Source organism: Heteronotia binoei, chromosome 8, assembly GCF_032191835.1.
Source record: "Heteronotia binoei isolate CCM8104 ecotype False Entrance Well chromosome 8, APGP_CSIRO_Hbin_v1, whole genome shotgun sequence".
Lineage (NCBI taxonomy): Eukaryota > Metazoa > Chordata > Lepidosauria > Squamata > Gekkonidae > Heteronotia > Heteronotia binoei.
Window position 1 is genome coordinate 2,774,079 of NC_083230.1, and position 20,794 is coordinate 2,794,872.

At 42.3% G+C, this 20,794-nt stretch overlaps 1 protein-coding gene across 1 annotated transcript in view; it reads left to right on the forward strand.

The window, feature by feature from the left end:
* SEMA3C (semaphorin 3C) overlaps positions 1 to 20,794 on the forward strand; it is a 381,732-nt gene that overhangs the window by 199,884 nt on the left and 161,054 nt on the right. Inside the window, exon 6 of the mRNA XM_060244661.1 lies at positions 9,842 to 9,932. Coding sequence (XP_060100644.1) covers positions 9,842 to 9,932 — 91 coding nt within the window. The remainder of the gene's footprint in view (positions 1 to 9,841; positions 9,933 to 20,794) is intronic.

The following is a 20,794-nucleotide window of genomic DNA, read 5'->3' on the forward strand; positions in this document are numbered from 1 at the left end:
GGAGCAAGGTTAGTGCGAAATCAGTCTCAGTCCTCAGAATGGAGTGGTCAGCTATGCCAGATCTAGAAATATCAGTGATCCATGCTTTTATAATATCACAGCTAGATTACTGTACTGTGTTTTAAATTGGTCTGCCCTTGAAGACAACCTGGAAACGTCATCTTGTTCAACATGCAGCAGCCCAATTATTATTAAGGCCTAGTTGATGGAAACGTATCTATTTTGAAACATCTGCATTGGCTGGCTGTTCTAGTCAAGGTACTGGCTGTGACCTTAAAAAATCCTTCATAACCTAAGACTGTGTATATAAAGGACTGTATTCTCCCTTCTGTCCTTGTGCCAGCTACAGGACTCAAGCTACCACCTACTTTATGCTCCCCACTGAAGGAGGCCCATCTTGGATCAAGCAAGCCTTTTTCACAGTAGCTTTCACTTTGCAGAATGGGCTTCTGAGAATGTGGGGGGTGCCACCTTCAGAACCTTTCAGGAGGTGTTGCAAAGCCAACTTATTTGCCAGGGCTTTTAATAATGTATAAAGTGTAAAAAAAATGACTCCACGGTGTCTGTTTGGTACAAAGAACTTATGGTGGTGACTGGTGAACAGTATCCTTCATTCCTCATGCTGTCCACTCAACAACCCTGTGAGGTGGACTAGGCTAAGAGAATCTGGCTGACCCACGATCACTTAGAAGCTTCATGGCACAGGGCATTTGAACTCTGATTTTTTCAATCCTAGTCTGTCTAACATGCTGACCACTGCACTACACTGCCTCACAGTGCAGTGCAACCCCCAAGCTGTGCTTTCCTGTGTTGGTTGCCTTTTGGAGGGTAGAAAGGAAGATTTCTGGCCTTGGCTTCCTTCCTCCAAGAGTAGGGTTTATACCGTGAAGGATTGACAACTGGTAGTAATCTTCTTTGCGGTCTCAGTGCAGTCCCACACATGGGTCTGACTCTTAGTTCGGAGAATACAAAAGCTCGCCTTAGGCGTATTGGCGCACCTTTCCCAAGGCGCCAGGAAGCAGTAATTGAATGCGCATGCATGGTGCAGCGGAGGGGTGCCATCCCACTCAATTTCTTCCTTACCACTGCTCTGTTCACACCTCTCCTCGCTGAGCTCCTTCGCTTACCTCAGGCCCATCGTTGATTGGTATCATCTGTTTGTTACCCCTTTTTCGTCTCTTTTTCGCTTCGACTTCGTCTCTTCGCTTCCTACAAAAAAAAAACCCTTGTTTTTTGGACTTTCCATTCCCCCCCCCCTTCTTTTTTCTTCCTCCCGCTTTCCTCGAGCTCATGGAAGGGAAAGAAAAAATTACATTTAAAAAGTGCCTTCACTGCGAGACTAAAGTCTCGTCATCTGATTGTCATTCTCACTGCCTTTTTTACCTGGGGGAAAGCCACCGGGTGGACAGTTGTACCAATTGCGCCAAGTTTGGAAAACAAGCCAAGAAAAACAGGGCTGCTAGACTTAAGAGTCACCTTCTGGAAACTTCTCTCCGGCCTATGACATCGCTTCTACTTCAACATCTGCTCACTTGGGCTTGTCGGCTGCTTCAGTGGCTCAGGCTCCCCAAAAGCATAAGTCTGACAAGGATTCGAAGTGTACTAAAGATGCCAAGAAATCTGCATCTAAAAAGGCTCTCAAACATTGAGTCCATACTGAGCCCAGAAAAGCCTCAAGTTCCACCCAGCCAGCTTTGGATTCGACACCTAGAAAGTGGGCACAACAGTCAACCTCTATGGCGGCGGCCTTCGCTTCGACCTCTCACCCTCTTACGGCCATCCCTGCTGAGCTCTCAGCTCCCACGGATGTGATTTCTGATGCTCAGCCACTTCGAGAACTTTATATCATCCAGATGCCTTCTTGATCTCCGTCGGTCCATCATGATCTGCCAGAGGATATTCTCTCCTTTAAAACAATTTATTATACTGTAATATATTGTAATAGTACATTATCATTTGTTATTAAAAATTAATACATATACATTACATTTTCTCCATCCCTCCCCCCTTTTGGTGACCCCCGGCAGTGTATTTTATTTGAATTGTTAAAAAGATAAAGCTTTATCTATTAAAGAATCTTACTTCATAGAAAGATCATCAAAAAGAAAAGAAAAAAAACATAGGTTATAATTATAATCCATCTTCATAGTAGTCCTTTTGTCATTAACAAAAACCTGAAAAAGATATATTCCAATAATCTCGCTTTTTTACTATAATCCATATAAAGTTTCTTTAGAATTAACCATTGTCAAAAATCACCAAATATCCTTTAACATTCCATTGTTTTTCAACATACTTTTGGAACTTTGCCCATTCATTTTTAAACTTCACTAAGTCTTGTTCTTTTAAGATTCTTGTAAGCTTGTCCATTTCACTCCAATGCATAACTTTCAAAATCCACTCCCACATTTCTGGTATTTTGTCTTGTTTCCACATCTGCGCATATAATGTCCATGCAGCTGAAAGCATATACTAGATTATTGTTCTATCTTGTTTTAAAAATATTTCCATTTGTAATCCCAACAAGAAAATGTCTGGTGCCTTCTTAATATTATATACCAAAATTTTTGAGATCTCTTGCTGAATCGTTTGCCAAAATTGTTTTGCCTTTTCACAAGTCCACCACATATGGTAGAAAGATCCTTCTTTTTTACATTTCCAACATCTATCGGACACCTGATTATTCATTTTTACCAGTTTCTTAGGTGTCATATACCACCTATATAACATTTTAAAGCAATTTTCCTTAATTCTATATCATGTAGATATTTCCATAGAGTTCTTCCATAAATGTTCCCATGACTCCATCTGTATTTCTTTATTTATATTTATTGCTCATTTTATCATTTGTGATTTAACTACATCTTCCATATACCATTTCAGTAATAGTTTATATGTCATTCTCCCCAAACAGCATTCTTTCCAGTTCTGTTTGTTCTTGTCTTATTCCATATTTCTTAATGCCCTGTTCAAGCAAACTTTTTATTTGTTGCAATTGAAACCAATTATATTTATAATAATAATACTTTTTATTTGTATCCCACCCTCCCTGCCAGGGCAGGCTCAGGGCGGCTTACAGCATATGAATATAAAATACAATAAAACCATACATAGTAATTACAGTTACAATTACAATTACAGTTATACTGTATTTCCTCAGCCGATTTTAATTCCACCTTTCCTCCTTGAATTTTTAAAAGCTGTTTATATGATAACCACTTCTCTTCTTTAATATCTGAATACAATTTTATTACTTCTGTTGGCACAATCCAAGGTGGTCTCCTCTATATATTTTATATTTTGATCAAGTATTTAACAAATTACTTCTTATATAATGATGTGAGAAAAAGCCATCTATCTTATTTTTCCCATAATACATGTAAGCATGCCATCCGAAGACATTTCCATGACCTAATGTTAGTAATTTTCTATTTAGTAATGTCATCCATTCCTTAATCCACACCAGGCATACTGCTTCATGATACAACTTTAAATTAGGTAGTTGAAATCCACCTCTTTCTTTCACATCTGTCAGGATTTTCATTTTGATTCTTGGTTTTTTCCTGGCCCATACAAATTCTGAAAGTTTCCTTTGCCATTTATTAAATTGTTTGTTGTCTTTCACTATTGGAATTGTTTGAAACAGGAACATAATTCTCGGTAAAACATTCATCTTAATTGCAGAAATTCTGCCCAGCATAGACAAGTTCAATTTATTCCATTTTATCAAATCCCCATCGATCTTACGCCAAAGTTTCTCATAATTATTTTTATACAAATCAATATTTGTTGTTATTTCCACACCTAAATATTTTACTTTAGAGGTAACTTCACATTCTGTTAACCTCGGTAGTTCTTCCTGTTTCCTCTTTAACATATTTTTGCACAAAATTTTCAATTTTTCTTTGTTTATGTAAAAGCCTGCTAATTCTCCATATTCTTGTATCTTACGAAGCAACAATGGTGTTACATGAGTGGGATTTTCATTAATAAACATTACATCATCTGCAAATGCTCTGTACTTATAAAAAAAACCCTTTCACTTTCAGTCCCTCTATCTCTTTATCTTCTTGAATTTGCATTAGCAAAACCTCTAAAGTCATTATAAATATCAGTGGAGATAGAGGGCAACCTTGTCTTGTTCCTTTACTTATTATCATTTTTTCCGTTAAATCTGCATTAATACAGAGCCTTGCTTGTTGTTCAAAATATATCACCTTTACCATTCTTATAAAATCTTCTCCCAGCCTCAGTTTCTCCATCACAGCAGACATAAAGTCTCAATTCACATTGTCAAAGGCCTTCTTTGCATCTGCAAAGAATAATGCCACCTCTTTTTCAGGATATTTCTCATAATATTCAACAATATCTATGAGAGTCCTAATGTTATCTCTAATTTGTCTCCTGGGGAGAAATCCTGCTTGTCCCTCTTTAATAAAATTATTCAAATGCTGCTTGAGTCATTCTGCTAGTATCCTAGCATATATTTTGTAATCATTATTAAGTAATGAAATTGGTCTGTAATTTTTTACATTTGTGGTGTCTCTATCTTCTTTTGGTATCAACAAAATTATTGCTTTCTTCCATGTATTTGGTATTTTCCCATCAATCCTTATAATGTTCATCAATTTTTGAAGTTTTGGTACTAACACTTCTGTGAGGACTTATAAAATTTGGCTGTAAAACCATCTGGGCCTGGTGCTTTCCCCATTTTGATTGAATTTATTGCTGCTTCAACTTCAGTTTTTCCAATTGGTTCATTTAAGACCTTTTCCATATTTTCTGTTAAGGGACTTACTTGAATTTTCTGTAAATACGCATCTATTTTTCTTTTCTCCACCATTTGACCTTGAAATAACTTAGCATAGTATTTATAAAATTCCCTTTTAATTCCTGCTTGGTCAACAATCTCTTTACCATCCAATACAATTTTAGTAACAAATTTATTTTCCCATTTTTTTTCCGTTTACCAAGCCAGGTATTTTTTAGGTTTATTTGCTCCTTCAAAAGATTTCTGTTGCAACCTCTTAAGGTTCCATTCTACCTCTTTATTTAACAAATCTCTCAATTGGTTCTGCAATATAGTAATTTCCCTTATTTTTCCCGGTCTTTTTTTGAGTTCCTTTTCTTTTTTTCCAATCTCTTTTTGAATGTCCAGCAGTTGTTTTTCTTTGTCTCTTTTGCTCATTGTAATTAAAGCACTTCTAATTACAGCTTTTTACGCATCCCACACAGTTTGAAATTGAATGTCCTCATTTTCATTTGTTTGAAAAAAAGCTTTAGTTTCTTTTTCTAGAGACACCACTATCTCTGTTTTCTGTAGCAAATCTTCATTTATTCTCCATCTCCTAGTCTTTTTCACATGTTTTGCTGACCACCTCAATGGATTGTGATCTGCCCCAACTTTAGAAAGAATCTCTATTTTTCTCATCATAAGTCCAAGATTCTTTGTAGTCCATAACATATCAATTCTTGAGAAAGAGTTATGCCTTGCTGGAAAAAAAAGTATAGTCACGTACCTTAGGATTAAATTTCCTCCATATATCTTCCAGGCTTTCTTGTTTCACTAAATCAAAAAATGACTTTGGTAATTTCCCTTCCTTATTTCTTTTTCCTGATCTATATAAATCATTTATAATTGTTCCATTAAAGTCTTCCATTATCATTATTTGTTTGTAGGTCACTTGGTCTAATTGTTGCGAAATATCTTTAAAAAAAGAGTCTTTTGCCCTATTTGGGGCATACAATCCCAACAACGTCTTTTTGTCATTCATCATCACTTCCACAGCTAGATATTTGCTGTCATTGTCCTTAAAAATCAATTTTGGATCTAATTCTTGTTTAACATAAAAAATCACACACCTTTTTTTCTCCTTAGCCAAGGAAAAAAATTCTTTGCCCAATTGTTTATTCCATAAAAATTTGTAATCAAATTGTTTGATATGTACTTCTTGTAAACAAATTATGTTGCATTTTTGTTTCTTGATCCGTTGAAATGTAGCCTTTCTTTTTTGCGGTGAATTTAGTCCATTTACGTTCCAAGATATTAATTTGTAATCCATAACGGTTCTTTTCTTTATTCTGTATCCTCAAATCCCCTATTTTCTTCAAAAAACTTTGTCAGTTCCAGTACATTTGTAATTGTAATCCTTTTTCCTCCATGCTCGAAACTTAGACCTTCTGGCAGTATCCATCTGTATCTCACTTCCATATCCTGCAACTTGTCAGTTAACTTTTTGTATAGTCTTCTATCACTTACGACTTTTCTTGGCAACTCTTTCATAATTCTCACTCGACTTCCCTCAATTTCCAATGTTTTTTTCAAACTGTTTTTTTTAAGATTTTTCCCACCATGTCTCTTGTGATGAATTTAACTACCACATCTCTTGGTAGTTTTTTTTTCTTGGCATACAGGGAATTAACCCTATATATATAATCATACAGGTAACTAGATTCATCGGCATCTATCTCTACAAACTCAGCAATAGTTCTTATTATATATGTCCTTAAATCAGATCCTTCATCTTCAGGTACTCCTCTCAAATGAATCTGGTTTTCCATTAACTTACAATCTTGCAGAACTGCTTTCTCCTGCAATTTATTAATCATGGAGTCTCGATCTTTCACCTTATTTTCAACCACATGTACTTTATTTAACGTTGTTTGTGAGTCCTTTCTGAGATCTTCAATTTCTTTTTTTATTTCTGACTTCACTACCTCTAGTTCTTTGACTACTTGCTTTTTATTCTCTGTTATTAACTCCTTCATCACTTTAATCAGTCTTGCCTCCATGGCATCTAGTTGTTCTTGTATTTTAGGCATTTTCCCCTCCTCAAGTGAAGTGGTCCTTGCACGTGTCTGTTTTGGCAGCCTCTGCTCAGACATTCCTCTCCCCTCACTGCCAAAATAAGCTTTTGGGTTGACATCTCCAAATTAAAAATAAACCACTGGATCTTAAAGTTTGGGAGATGCCCTTTCCAATGCTCCCAAAATTGCTGTTCTCAGGGCTTCCTAGCCCAAGATATTAATTTTTAAGGTCTTTAAAAAAGACAAAATTTTTCTAATCTGTTTAAAATTCTCTTCTCCTCCAAGAGGCCACCCAAATTGACACCACTTATATGTTCCAATATATTTCACTCTGAAGTGATGATATCTGCCGGCTCCAATAACTTTTAAAGTCCTGTTTTTTTCTTTCAATTTTTAAAATTATTTTGACCTTCCTTTAATGGCTGCCACAATTTTTCTATGATTTTCCAGTCCTAGTGAAGGCCAGGAGGACTTTAGATTTCCTTCTTCCAATGGCTTCTTCCTGCTTTTCTTGCCACGAAGTCCCGTTCTCAATGGTTGAAAGATCTCGCATTACAATTTCTGCGTCACTTCCTGTGAAGTCTTCCAGCTCAGCAACTCAGTGACGATGGGAGTTTTTTACAGAAACCACAAGTATTCCAAACATAAGTTGTTTTTCAGCCTTTAACTTTGCTTCTAAATCTCCAAAAAGTCTCAAAATTATCCCCTTCTCTTGTTTATAGCTTTGGAATTTTATAACTAAGTCCAAACTTCAATCTTTATCTCATATAAAGTTGATTTTGGTCCCGGAGTGAAGATAAAGATCTCCTTACCTTGCAGCCAAATTTAACCTCCTTAACACCATTCTCTCCAAAAGATGATTATTTAGAAATTAAAATAGTCCAAAGAAGGCTTGAATCTTGATGAGTTTAAGTCAATTTAATGACCACGGAGACCCTTTGTAGACACTGAAATGCAATTCTTTGATGGGGACTCTTCAAAGCCTAAAAGGAACCCCACTGGGATTCCTCGTCAGCCAAAGTAAATCCCCTCAGAATTCTCTCATGCATGCCTTGGCCTTTTCCCTTCACTGAGAAAAGTAGGCAGCAGGTATTGGGTTCACCTTCTCTGCCCAAAACAAAGGCTCCGGTCCACTCACCTTGTGAGAAGCGGCTCAACTCTCCATGATCCAACCCCGGAAGTCCTTGTCTTTCCCATCTTGTCAGCCTTAGAGACACCCAGTTGTTCACAGCAGCTGGTGACAAAATTGGGGTGTGTAGCTGCTGGCACTCTGTCACTCCTTGGCATGCCAGGAAAGGCGGCAGTGGATCACCACTTCTCTAGGCAATTTTCTCCTTCCCTTCATTTGAAAAAAGTCAAAATCCTAACCACAATATGTCTAACCAAATAAATAAGAAACTGGCATAAACAAAGATGACTAAATAAAGCAGTCTTAGAAAGATAGGTGAGTACACATCTCTTGCCTCTGGGTGCACTGATGATTTTCTAAACCATGCTGGTAACTGGAATGCAGCCCCAGGGATCCTGCTGCTTTGCTTGGTATACGTTTCCCCACTATTTTCTTTAACTTGCATTATTGCAGATTTTTCCCCGTTTTGTTTTCTGATTCTGCCCCCATGACAGCCATTTTGTGGTGGTATCTACCATCTAGAGAAAGAGAGAGAAAAAATTGTGTGTGTGTGCATGTGTCAGATACCAAACTGAATTATCTGTTTATAGGTACCAACTGGGCACTGGATTGTTAAATTTGTAGCAGGTAGGGGTAACAGGTCCCTCCTGGTAGATGTTGGGCAAGACTGACGAGATGAAAGGAGAAGGCTTAGGCCTTGTGGTCAGCATTGCACAGGAAGTGACATTATATCTGGGCAATGCTCTGGTATTTGGACAAAAACTCTATGGTAAAACTGGCTTCTACCATAGAGTTTTTGCCCAAATACTAGAGCATCATCTGGATGTTGCTGGCATGATGATGCCACTTCCTGAGGTTTAGGCCTTTTCCTTTCTCCTGGTAAGTCCCTACACTGGCCAGGTGATTGGTGGCTGGGCATAATGCCTGTTAGTAGAGGACCTCCACTGGGAGTCTGGCAACCCTACTAGTGGACCAGAAGGTGAGGTTGTTGTACATGTATCCTGTACATTTTTATCTCTCTTCTTCTAAAGAAGCTCAGAGATTTGTACATGGCTGTTCAGCCCTCATTTCATCCACTCAAAACTGCTGTGAGGTAGGTGAGACTGCGAGAGAAGCCCTGTTCACATGTTACAGTGCCTATATACATTTAAGTAAGAGCCAACGTGTGATCACTTCACAGGTGAAACCAAGGACCTGCACCTGGTTAAATGTGGGGTTTGCAGCTGTACATACATTTAGTGCAGCATGAGAATTACATGCATTTTAAAAAATCAAGTGTACACTGTATGTGGATTGTATGCATGTTCACTGTAACTTGTGAACAGTGCCAAGGGCAGCCAGCAAGCTTCATGGCAGAATGAAGATTTGTACTCTGGTCTGCCTTAACCTAGTCTAACATTCTAACTCCTATGCCACATTTTTTTCTCCTACTGATACTGTTTTTCATTATTCTTATTGGTGTTGTGTGTTGTTTCGTAAGTGAAACTCAATAAAATAATGGAGAAGCAAAACTGGAGCTGAACTGGAAATAGGCTTGCCAAGTCCTGGTTGGAAAATGACTAGAGATTTGGGGGTGGAGCCTAAGGACAGCAAATTTTGAGGAGAGCAAGGACCTCAGTGCCATAGGGACCACCCTCCAAAGGAGCCATTTTGTCCAGTGAAGCAGATTTCTGTCATCTGTGTATCAGTCGTAATTCTGGGAGATCTGTAGGCCTCACCTGCAGGTTGGCAACCCTAACTGGAAAGCTAATGCACATGCTGTGCGATCATTCCTGTTTTAGAGAATAAGGTGAACTTTCTGAAATGTTTGAGAATTTTTACGTAAGGTGTCATTTAAACTGATTGTGTTAAGATTAATTTTCAAGCATTTCTCAAGATAATGTGTTATTTTTGTGTGTGTTCCAGGACCAAGTTTTCAAAATCGATTCCAAATGTGAATCTGGGAAGGGACGTTGCTCTTTCAACCCAAATGTGAACACTGTCTCTGTTATGATCAGTAAGTAAGTGAAAACAACCAGGGTTTCAAAAAGCTTAAATCATCAGGTGTGGAGAGTGAAATGATAGGGTGTTGTAAACAAATTGAGTTGCAGTGAAAGAGAAGAAAACTAAGAAAAAATGGCTGTGGTTCTAGTGCATCCTGCTTTGTTTAAGAGGCTTGGACTCCAGGGCCCTTCTGGCAACAGGCTCCCATTATGCTTGGCTTCAGTTCAGGTCAACGAGATTGAAAAGTTAAGAAAGCAAGACAAAATATTTTCAAAGTCCTGTTGAGGCAGGTTAAGTATAGGCCTCAGTTACTTTGGTAGGATTTTAAACATATTTTTTAGGCCCCCCCCCCGAGTTAAAATGTGCAACTTTTTATTTTTATTTAAAAATATTCTGCTTACATAAATGGAGTAAAATGAGATTTGACTAAGTTGCTATAATTGTTAGGTGCTAAGGTTGCCAGATCCAGCTCAGGAAATATCTGGAGACTTTGGGGGTAGAGCTGGGAGACTTTCCAGTTCCCTAAAACAAACAAACAAATAAAAATACAGTAGTGCAGTTCCCTAAATACAGTCTTCATTTCCTCATCCTCTTCTTTGTTTTATTTTATTCCCCAGTAGCTGTACTTCCACAAAATTAAAGTGAACACACACACACTCACAAAGCAGCCAAAATAAACAGCTTGTATGCCCACACTTCTGTGAACTCCCTGGGGCAATGGTATAGATGGCTTTACTCACTGGAGTTGCTGAATGTAACAATCTGCTGTAACAACTTAAGGAGAGAGGTCTAGGGGGTGGAGTTTTCCCTCTATTCCATAACCAGCTTCTAGTTAACTCTTTACTAACCCTTTCACTATACAAACAGCTTCTGAAAGGAATGCAAAATGAACAGAGGGATTAGGCTCTCTTCCTCTCTCACACATGTGGCTCTGCCTGCTCACCTCACCCCCATGAGTTTCAGTCTCACTGAGATTTAAAGGTATACACGGACCCCTTCCAAAACACAAGCAGTGTGCTAGCTTCTAAGCCTATCTGAGATCTAAAGGCACATAGAGGCTGGTGGGGTGGGGTGGGGCTTTCCCTCACTGGCTAGCTGGGTGGTGGTGGGGAAGAGCCTGTAAAACCAGGGGATCTCCCTGCCAGGACTTGGAACTAGCAAGCCTATTGGGTTTTGTTCTCGAGGCCTGTGTTCAGAAAAGAAAGCAATTGATGTTGCCCAAGTGCAGTCCTGTGTAGAGGTGCTCCAGTCTGAGCCTTTTGATTTCAAGGGAAAAAATTCTCTTTAACCACTTATCCAATCCCAGGGATAATTTTATAAACATTTATCAGCTCCACCCTCAGCTCCCCCCCTAAGCTGAGAAGCCCCAGTTTATGTTATCAGGTTTCTAACCATAGTCCCAATTTCTGTTTCAAGCTATGTGTTTCCAATAAAGTATACATTGTTTAAATGAATACGTCCTTGAGTCTCCATCGCCTGACACACTTTAGTGGGTAGTTAAGACACCAAGGATGGGGGGAAGTGAATACCTTCACTTGGATGGGCAGGTAGGAAGACACCAAGTGGGGGGGGGGGTGCTCACCCAGAACCTCTTCCTAGAACCCGTTGTATTTTTCTTCACAACGAGCCTTATTCCTAGTAGACTTATAATTCTGAAGCAAAACACATTCTTTAGTTGCTGTCCTACCCCTACAAAACAGGTTTCATCCTGCCCTTGCTGAAAGAAAATCATGCAGGCAGCTTAGGGATGCATCATTGTATCAGATAGCAAAATTGATAGGTGTCCAGTTCATTACCTCACCAACAACCCAGAAATACCAAAACATAAGCAGACTCATGTATGAGGTGGCATTTCTTACAGTTTGGGGGGGGTGGGGGAATCTGTAAGCCACAATCTTAAGGATCCCACTGGTGGATGATGAATTCAACCCACTGGAGGATGTTGAATTCAGCACTTCTGGAAGTGAGAGGTTATTTTGGCAAAGGTTTTGTGTTTTGGGACAGCCTTGCCAACCCATGAGATTCGTATTGTTGACCCAAGACAAAAGAAACTGAAAATCATTCTTAGGTACACTGTACATACTCTACCACATATGAGCTGAATTGATCATTGCGAAGAATTTAGGTACATAATTCTATTATTTCTCATATAAGTGGAAACACTTCGGAATTCATTTGGACTCCAGTTTAAAATGTTCAGATTTTGTTGTTTGAAATGATATATTCTCTTCAGTCATATTCAATAGGCTAAAGTCTGCAGGTTTCTGAATCAGGTTTTTACATGGAGTATGTCTCTGTTCTTCAGGTTTCTCAAATGAGGCCATATTTTGAATTCAGTCAGAGCAAAATTCTGCCCAACACTAGCTGTATGCACTCACTTGTTCCTCTGTATGAGGCAGAAGGAGCCAGACTGGGAATTCTTCGTTAAGAGATTCAGACTTTTTCACCCTATGCTGTGAGTGTGGCCTTGTCAGATTTTTCCTTTCATTGCTTTCACATATGGTTCCTGTTCCCAAGAGCATCTCAATGTGTATCCCAAAACATAGACAAGTGTCTCTTAAATCTTTCTCCCTTCACTGTGAACAGGAACGAGACTGATTGCTTGCTATTCACTTCCAAGTGCTTGTGATTTGACTTCTTCTTAAGACGCAGCAACTGAGGTGAAATTCTGTCCAAGGTTCATTCTAGGAGGAGCAGGGTAAACATCCTTTGCTTAGGACAGGCTTCTCTAATCTTGTTGACCATGTAGGTACTTCGAGAATTTTGTGAAAAGGCAATGGCTGCCAACACAAAATGGCTGACGGCAAAGAAGGGATGGGATTGGTTTTGGACACTATTTCCTCCCAGTGAGACCTTCTTGGTGCTGCCAAGTCTCTTTCAACCTATGATGACCCTATGAATTAACAACCTCCCAAATGTCCTATTGTTAACAGCCTTGCTCAGGTGTTGTTAATAGCCTTTCTCGGGCTGGGGCGGAGTTTGTCAATGGCTAGCCCAGGAGACCTGGGTGGACTTCAATTCACCCTGGACTCACTGTGGTGGCGCCTAGCAAACTGCGTGGCTGAACACCAACAGATGAAAAACGCAAGTTGCTGAACTGTTAAGAACAAGTGACAGCTGGAGGCTAAAGAACTGCCTGAATTGCTGCTCACACTTTAAGACACTCGCACTAGCGCTTTAAGAAATTCAAGGCTGCACCAAGTCACCAAGAAATTATCAGATGCCCTGGCACTAATATAATCTTGCACTCAGATGTTCTGGCATTTAAGACCCCAATACTGACATAGTTACTGGAATAACTGTTTTCTTGCACCAGCACTTTTGAACTATCTCAACTACGTAGTTTAACACCTGCTGTCTTCTATTGTGGACCCTGTTCAATTCAATGCTGCTATTCCTTAAGAAAAAAATTTTCTTCTCTAAATTGGGAATGATTGGAACATTAGATCTAATTGAAGAAATTGTTATCTACTGATCGAATTGTTAATTTGCTAATTGATTGGGTAGATGAGGGAGGGGAGGGGATTTTGAATGAATTGACACATTAATTGGCAAAAGTAGATGTGTTAATTAGATTAGATAGTGTTGTTAATTTTGCTAATTGATTGGGTAGAGGAGGGAGGGGAGGGAGGGAGGAGACTTTAAATTAATTACTCTTAAACTAATTGGCAAAAATGGAAAGTTAGTAGTAGGAATATTGTATTACTGTATTACTGGAGATAATGTGATATAGAGTGCCACATCCAACCCAATGCGAAAGGGAGGAAAGGGAAATGGGCATATGCTACCTTGGAGACAGGATTATACAAGCTGCAAACTACCTGTGTTGCCCTCAGCTTTACCCAGACTGGCTAAATGAACCACCACCTGAGGGAGACAGAGCTAAATGAACCACCACCTGAGAAGAGCTGGGAGGAACATTCTGTTTATATTTGGCAAAGAGCCCTGGGCCGAGGAGGAGAGTAAGCACGAGACAGCCAATCCCTGAACTAAGAGGTCCTTTGAACAGAGAGAAAGGGACAGAGAGGAATCCCTGCTCAAGGGAGTGTCTGCATGTCCTGAGGAGAAGGGCATGCATGAAACCCAAAGCCTCATTTTTCAGGGGGTAGAAGTTGTTTTGCCACTACTTTTTTCTTTTAATCTTGCCAGCAAATGGCCACCTCTTTTAAGCCAGCCACTAAGAGGCAAGTCCGGTCACAGCTTTCCAGCATCTGTTTTTGAACCACTGCCTGAATGTCTCCTCAGTTATACCTATCAAGAATGACTGCCTTAAGAATTTTATAGTCAGCCAACTACTCCTGGAACAGGACCCTCAGGACAGCTTGAGTGCCTCCGGTGAGGTAAGGCCCCAGAATAAACAGTCATTGGGCATAGGCCACCTCAGCTAGCTGTGCAAAAGTCTTAAGGTAAGCTCCCACATCATCCTCAAAGGTCAATTTGGTCAGAGTTGGGGTGGAGAGATGGCCAAAAAGAATCTGGGGGTTGGCTGGCCTAGAGGATTCCCATGCTTGCATCTTTTCCTTAACCAAGGCCTGTTGTTCGCTCTACAGTAGATACCTCAAGCCTCCCTGGGATTTAGCTCCTTTGAGTTACTCTGTGGATGACAGCCAAGGGGCCTATTGTTGGTGGTGCAGGAATGATGGGTCCCCAGAGAACCCCATTCCAGGGACAGCCCTACAACTTACATGGAGAAGTTGCAGAAATGGTTGTCCTGGGCTAGGGAAGTAGTGAAGGAAAACCTGCAGTGTGCACAGGTATATCAGAAAGCCTATTATGATTGCAAAAATTAGCAGCGGACCTTCCAAGTGGGTGACCAGTTCTTAGTACACCGATCAGCAACCCAGGGATGGAGGATGGATGTGTGGGATGAATCTTACACCATGGAAACAACCTACAGGAATCTTATTTATAACATTCGCTACCGCCCAGGAAGGGGAGGATGCAGGCACCTACGTGTGAATCACCTGAAAAAATGGGTGAAGTGAGCAGCCACTTGCAACCTCACTCAGACTCCTGGGAACCTCTCCAATGCTGTCCTTCCCTGATCCTTGCAACCAGAAGAAGACAGTCTCCCCCCCTAAAAAAATAAATCAATGAGCACTTAACACAAGAAAGAGGGTGAGCCTGGAGCAGTTGCTGCAGCGGGCTCCTCCGGTCTTCTCCAAGCTTCCAGGGGAAACCAGTGTCCTTGAGCATGCTGTCCACATGGACAAAGACCAGGTCTCTTGGTCAGTCAGGAGGCCAGTTCCTTGGCAGAGGTGAGCTGATGTTGAATGAGAGGTAGAAAACATGTTGAAGCTTGGGGTTATTGAACCCTCTTGAAGTGCTTGGTGCAGTCCTATAGTGTTAGTTCTGAAGCTGGACAGCAGCATCAGGTTCTGTGTCAATTACAGGGAACTCAACAAGATGTCTTGGTTCAATGCATACTCCATGCTTTGCACCGATCTACTGCTGGACAAGCTAGGGGCTGCCAAGTTTCTGTTAGCCCTTGACTTGACAAAAGGGTATTGGCAGGTCCCAGTCCAGGAAGAAAACTGGGAAAGGAAACAGCTTTTGCTACACCTCAAGGGCTCTTCCAGTTTGTATGGATGCCTTTTGGCTTCATGGAGCCACGGCAATCTTCCAGTGACTGGTCAGTGTTTAGGGAAATGCTGCAAATTTGCAGCAGTGTACCTAGATGACATAATTACCTTTAGCCTAGATTGGGATACCCACCTTTGGCATTTGGAACAGGTGTTGCAGGCTCTACATAAGGCAGGTCTAAAAGCCAACCCATCTCAGAGTCACCTTTGTTTCTCTTAGCGGAAGTATTTGTGCTTCATAGTAGGATGGCGGGAGGTCAAACATGTCCCCAAGCAAGTGGCAAAGATTCGGGACTCCCTTGCACCACAAACCAAGAAACTGCTCTGGCAGTTCTTAGGGATTTTAGGCTATTACAGTCAGTTCATCCCCCATTATGTTTCCAAGCCAGCTGTCCTGATGGACTGTCTATGGAAAATCGAGCCAAACCAAATTCAATGGTTCCCCCCCACAAACCTTGCTGCTTTCCATATTTTGAAAGAAACCTTAACTGAGACTACCCAATTGCACAACCTGGACTTCTCCTTCCCTTTCAAGGTCTACACCAATGCCTCCAAATCCAGTTTGGGGGCAGTTCTAGCACAAGGCCCAAAGGCATAAGGAACTCCCCATATTTTTCCTCAGTAGAAAGCTGCAACCAGAGGAAAAAAATACTCAACTATCAAAAAGAAGGCTCATCAAATGGGCCACTGGAGACCTGCATTATTACCTATCCAACAATCTCTTTATCCTCATCATAGATCATATGCCCCTCCAATGCCTCTATCAGTTGCATCCCTATAATGATTGGATCTCACATTAGTGCCTATCTTTATTGCTCTACAGATTCACAATCCAACATTGTGCCAGCCAAGCCCACACCAATGCTGACTGGCTCTCTCACCTCTTTGAGGACGAGCCCCTGTCAGTGCTGGTGGGGGAGATGTGATTGGACCTCAGGCTGGGTCTGGACTTTAGTGCCTTTCAAGTAACCCCCAAGCCTCAGGTGCCTCTTCAACACCATGAGACTGTCAGAACTGGGAACTTCAAAAGAGACGCATCACTTTGTTTCAAAAGTTAAGACGTTTATTGAGAACTAGTATCCAGGAAAGAAGCAAGTTGACTCTAATAGCCCTCAAGGCTATCGGCACATTCTTATGCATTGGTAACAGAAACAATAAAACCCTTTCTCACACCCAGAGAGACAGTTGTCTGTTCCCAGGCCTCCTTTATCTCCAAACGCGGAGGAAGGAATCCCGCTGTTCTTCTCTGGCATGTTAGCTTCAAAGGCCACCTGCAGATGGTTCCCAGAGGCTATCGGTCACCCTTCAGTGGTTAGTATTTGTTTGAAATGCAAAGTTACAGGGTTAGTAGACATTTCCAATATGGAGTCAGTTAGGCTAATAACACATTGTTCAGCATAAAGGAAAGTTACAAGTTCTGACATACTGCCTCCCCTAAGCTTTCGCCCTGGGCTTGTGCGGGTACAGTAGGTGGAATTTCTTAAGCAGATGTGGAGCCCGCACATCGCTGGCCTTGACCCATTCATCACAGCTACTCGGGAAGTACTTCCACCTGATGAGGTAGTACAGCACCCCCCTTTGGACCCTAGAGTCCAAAATCTCCTGAACCTCATGGTGGCTCTGGCCCTTCACTTGAATAGGTGGTGGCACTGGAGGGCGAGGGTGCCAAGATGTAGCTCCAGGGTCCTTGCGAAGAAGGCTGCAATGAAAAACAGGGTGGATCTTACTAAACATCTTGGGTAACTCCAATTCTACTGTGACCTCGTTGATTACCCTTTTAATTTTGAATGGGCCCAGGTATTTGTAGGTTAGCTTTCAGCAGGTTTGGGGTAGAGGCAGGTTCTTGGTCGAGAGGAACACACTCTCCCCTTCTTTGAACACCCACTGGGGGGGAGTGTTTCCGGTCGAAGTGCTTTTTATAGTCCTCCTTGGCACTTTCCAAGTTTTCTTGTATTACTTTCCACCCTTCTTTGATCCCCTCCCACCACTTCTGGCATGAGGTTGGGGCTGGCCCTTCTGGTGGCTTTGGTAATAGCGAGAAGGGCTTCCCTTCATAGCCATTAACAATTTGGAAAGGGGAGGCTTTGGTGGAGCTGTGCAGGCTGTTGTTGTACCCATACTCTGCAAAGGGTAGTAGCGCCACCCAATTGGTTTGTTGGTAATTAGCATAACAGCGTAGGTATTGCTCTAGCAGCCCGTTCACCCTCTCTGTCTGTCCGTCTGTCTGGGGGTGGTAGGCGGAGCTCAGTCCCTGTTCCATGCCCGTGATCTTACAAAACTCCCGCCAGAAGTTGGCAACGAACTGTGGCCCGCGGTCACTAATCACCTTATCTGGGAATGAGTGAAGGCGGACCACGTGATTGAAAAACAGATGGGCGAGTTTCTTGGCAGTGGGTAATTTCTTACGCGGGATGAAGTGAGCTTGCTTTGAGAACGTGTCGACTACCACGAGAACTACCGTTTTCCCTTGGGAGGGTGGTAGTTCCACTATAAAGTCCATTGAGACCACCGCCCATGGCCTTGTGGCTGTGGGTAGCGGTTGTAATAGTCCGGGCGGCTTCCCACCCCTTCTCTTTGCCATGATGCAGGTGGGGCAGGAGCTCACAAACTCTGAGATGTCTCGTTTCATCTGCGGCCACCAGAATTGACGTGCTACTAGGTGTACTGTCTTTACGTACCCGAAGTGTCCCGCCAATTGGCTGGAGTGGCATTGCGTCAGGATCTCCCCCCTCAGACACTTAGGCACGTATATTTTCCCATTGTAATACCACAGTCCTCCCTCCCCCTTCTCCACACACCCCGGCCTTTCTTCCCCTTCTTTCTCCGTTTCCGCCTCAAGTCTCTCTTTCACCTCTGGTTCGGGGAGGCCTGTTTTTTTTCCTGACCGGGTGGTGACTCCCCCTGCAACCTGGGAGGGGGGAATGAGTGAGTCTATTATCTCCTCCCTCTGGCTCTCGTGCTGCGGCATGCGGGAGAGGGTGTCTGCTAAAAAGTTTTTCGATCCGGGTATGTGCTTTAGCACGAAGTCAAATTTGGCGAAAAATCCCACCCACTGGATCTGTTTGGCCGTCAGTTTGCGCCGGCCCGTCAACGCCTCCAAGTTTTTGTGATCCGTCCAAATTTCAAATGGCACCCACGCTCCCTCTAACCAGGAGCGCCACGTCTTGAGTGCATACGTCACCACGAATGCCTCTTTGTCCCACACCGACCAGTTCCTCTGTTCGTTTGAGAACTTGCGTGAGATGTATGCGCAGGGTCTCAACCCCCGCTCGTCGTCCCTCTGCATTAATATTGCCCCCACCGCGACGTCGGAGGCGTTGCATTGCACCACGAAGGGCTTAAGTTCATTGGGGTGGGTTAGCACGGGCTCGCTGGTGAACAGTCTCTTTAGTTCGTCAAATGCCTCCTGGCACTTGGGTGTCCAGTTTAGGCGGGCCCCGGGTTTCTTTGCTTCCTCCCCCTTCCCCTTGGTCTTGAGCAGCTCCGTGAGGGGTAGCATCACCTGCGCGAACCCCTTTATGAACCCCCTGTAAAAATTTGCGAACCCCAAGAAAGATTGTAGCTGCCGTCAGGTTTGGGGGGCTTCCCACTCCAACACCGCCTGTATTTTTGTGGGGTCCATCGCCAGTCCCTCCCCGGACACCCGGAACCCAAGGTAATCTAGTTCCATTTGATGGAACTTGCATTTGGTTAGCTTTGCATACAGTTTGTTTTGATACAGGGTGGTCAGCACTTTCCTGACCAGGGGCACGTGCGACTTTAAGTCCTTCGAGTAAATAATGATGTCATCCAGGTACACCACCACCCCCTTATACAGGTACTCTCTCAGCACTTCATTTATAAAGTTCATGAACACCCTTGGTGCCCCCTGCAGCCCGAACGGCATCACTAGGTACTCAAACTGTCCCATTGGGGTGTTGAAGGCGGTTTTCCATTCGTCCCCTTCTTTGATTCGTACTCTGAAGTACGCGTCTCTGAGGTCGAGTTTCGTGAACACCCTGCCCTCTGCCACTGTGCTCAGCAAGTCTTTAATCAGCGGGATCGGGTAGGCGTTGGACATAGAAATCCCGTTTAGCCCGCCTTGAGGGCTATCAGAGTCAAAATGTCAGAACTGGGAACTTCAAAAGAGACGCATCACTTTGTTTCAAAAGTTAAGACGTTTATTGAGAACTAGTATCCAGGAAAGAAGCAAGTTGACTCTAATAGCCCTCAAGGCTATCGGCACATTCTTATGCATTGGTAACAGAAACAATAAAACCCTTTCTCACACCCAGAGAGACAGTTGTCTGTTCCCAGGCCTCCTTATCTCCAAACGCGGAGGAAGGAACCCCACTGTTCTTCTCTGGCATGTTAGCTTCAAAGGCCACCTGCAGATGGTTCCCAGAGGCTATCGGTCACCCTTCAGTGGTTAGTATTTGTTTGAAATGCAAAGTTACAGGGTTAGTAGACATTTCCAATATGGAGTCAGTTAGGCTAATAACACATTGTTCAGCATAAAGGAAAGTTACAAGTTCTGACAGAGACAGTTAACTCAATATTTGAAGCTCCCCCTGGAGCTGAAGCACTTCCCTACAAAGTGGCAGCCCCATATCCAACCCAGTGCAAAAGGGAAGCAGGCATAGGCTTCCCCAAAGACAGGATCATGCAAGCTGCAAACCACCTGTGTTACTCTCAGCTTGACCCAGATCAGCCAAATGAACCACCACCTGAGGGAGATGAAGATGCGAGCTACCTGGGGGGATTGGGGAGGAGCATTTTGTTTATATTTGGCAAAGAGACCCAGGCCAAGGAGGACAGTAAGTGCAAGACAGCCAATCCCCAAGCTAAGAGGGCCTTGGAACAGAGAGAAAGGGACAGAGAGGAAGCCCTGTTCGAGGGAGCATCCACGCATCCAGAGGAGAAGGGCTAATGGTTCAGCAACCATCTGTCAAGACGTGGAACTTCAAACAGAGATGGATCATAATGTTGCAAAATTAATCCATTTATTTGAGAACAAACATTCTAGCAAAGAGGCAGATTGAGTTTGATACCCTTCAAGGCTGAAACCAGCCTTTTCTACACTTCAAAAGCAGAAAACAATATGGCCTTTTCACACCCCCAGAGTCAGTCGGTGCTTCCCATAGTCTTATCTCCTTCCCAGGGGAAAGGAACCTTGGATATGTTAATTTTATAGTCATTATTTAATAGCAAAATTGGTCTATAATTTTTTACGTTCGTGACATTAACGTAATCGTAGGTATTAACGAAATAACAGCTTCCTTCCACGTGTTTGGTATTTTCCCTTTTATTCTTA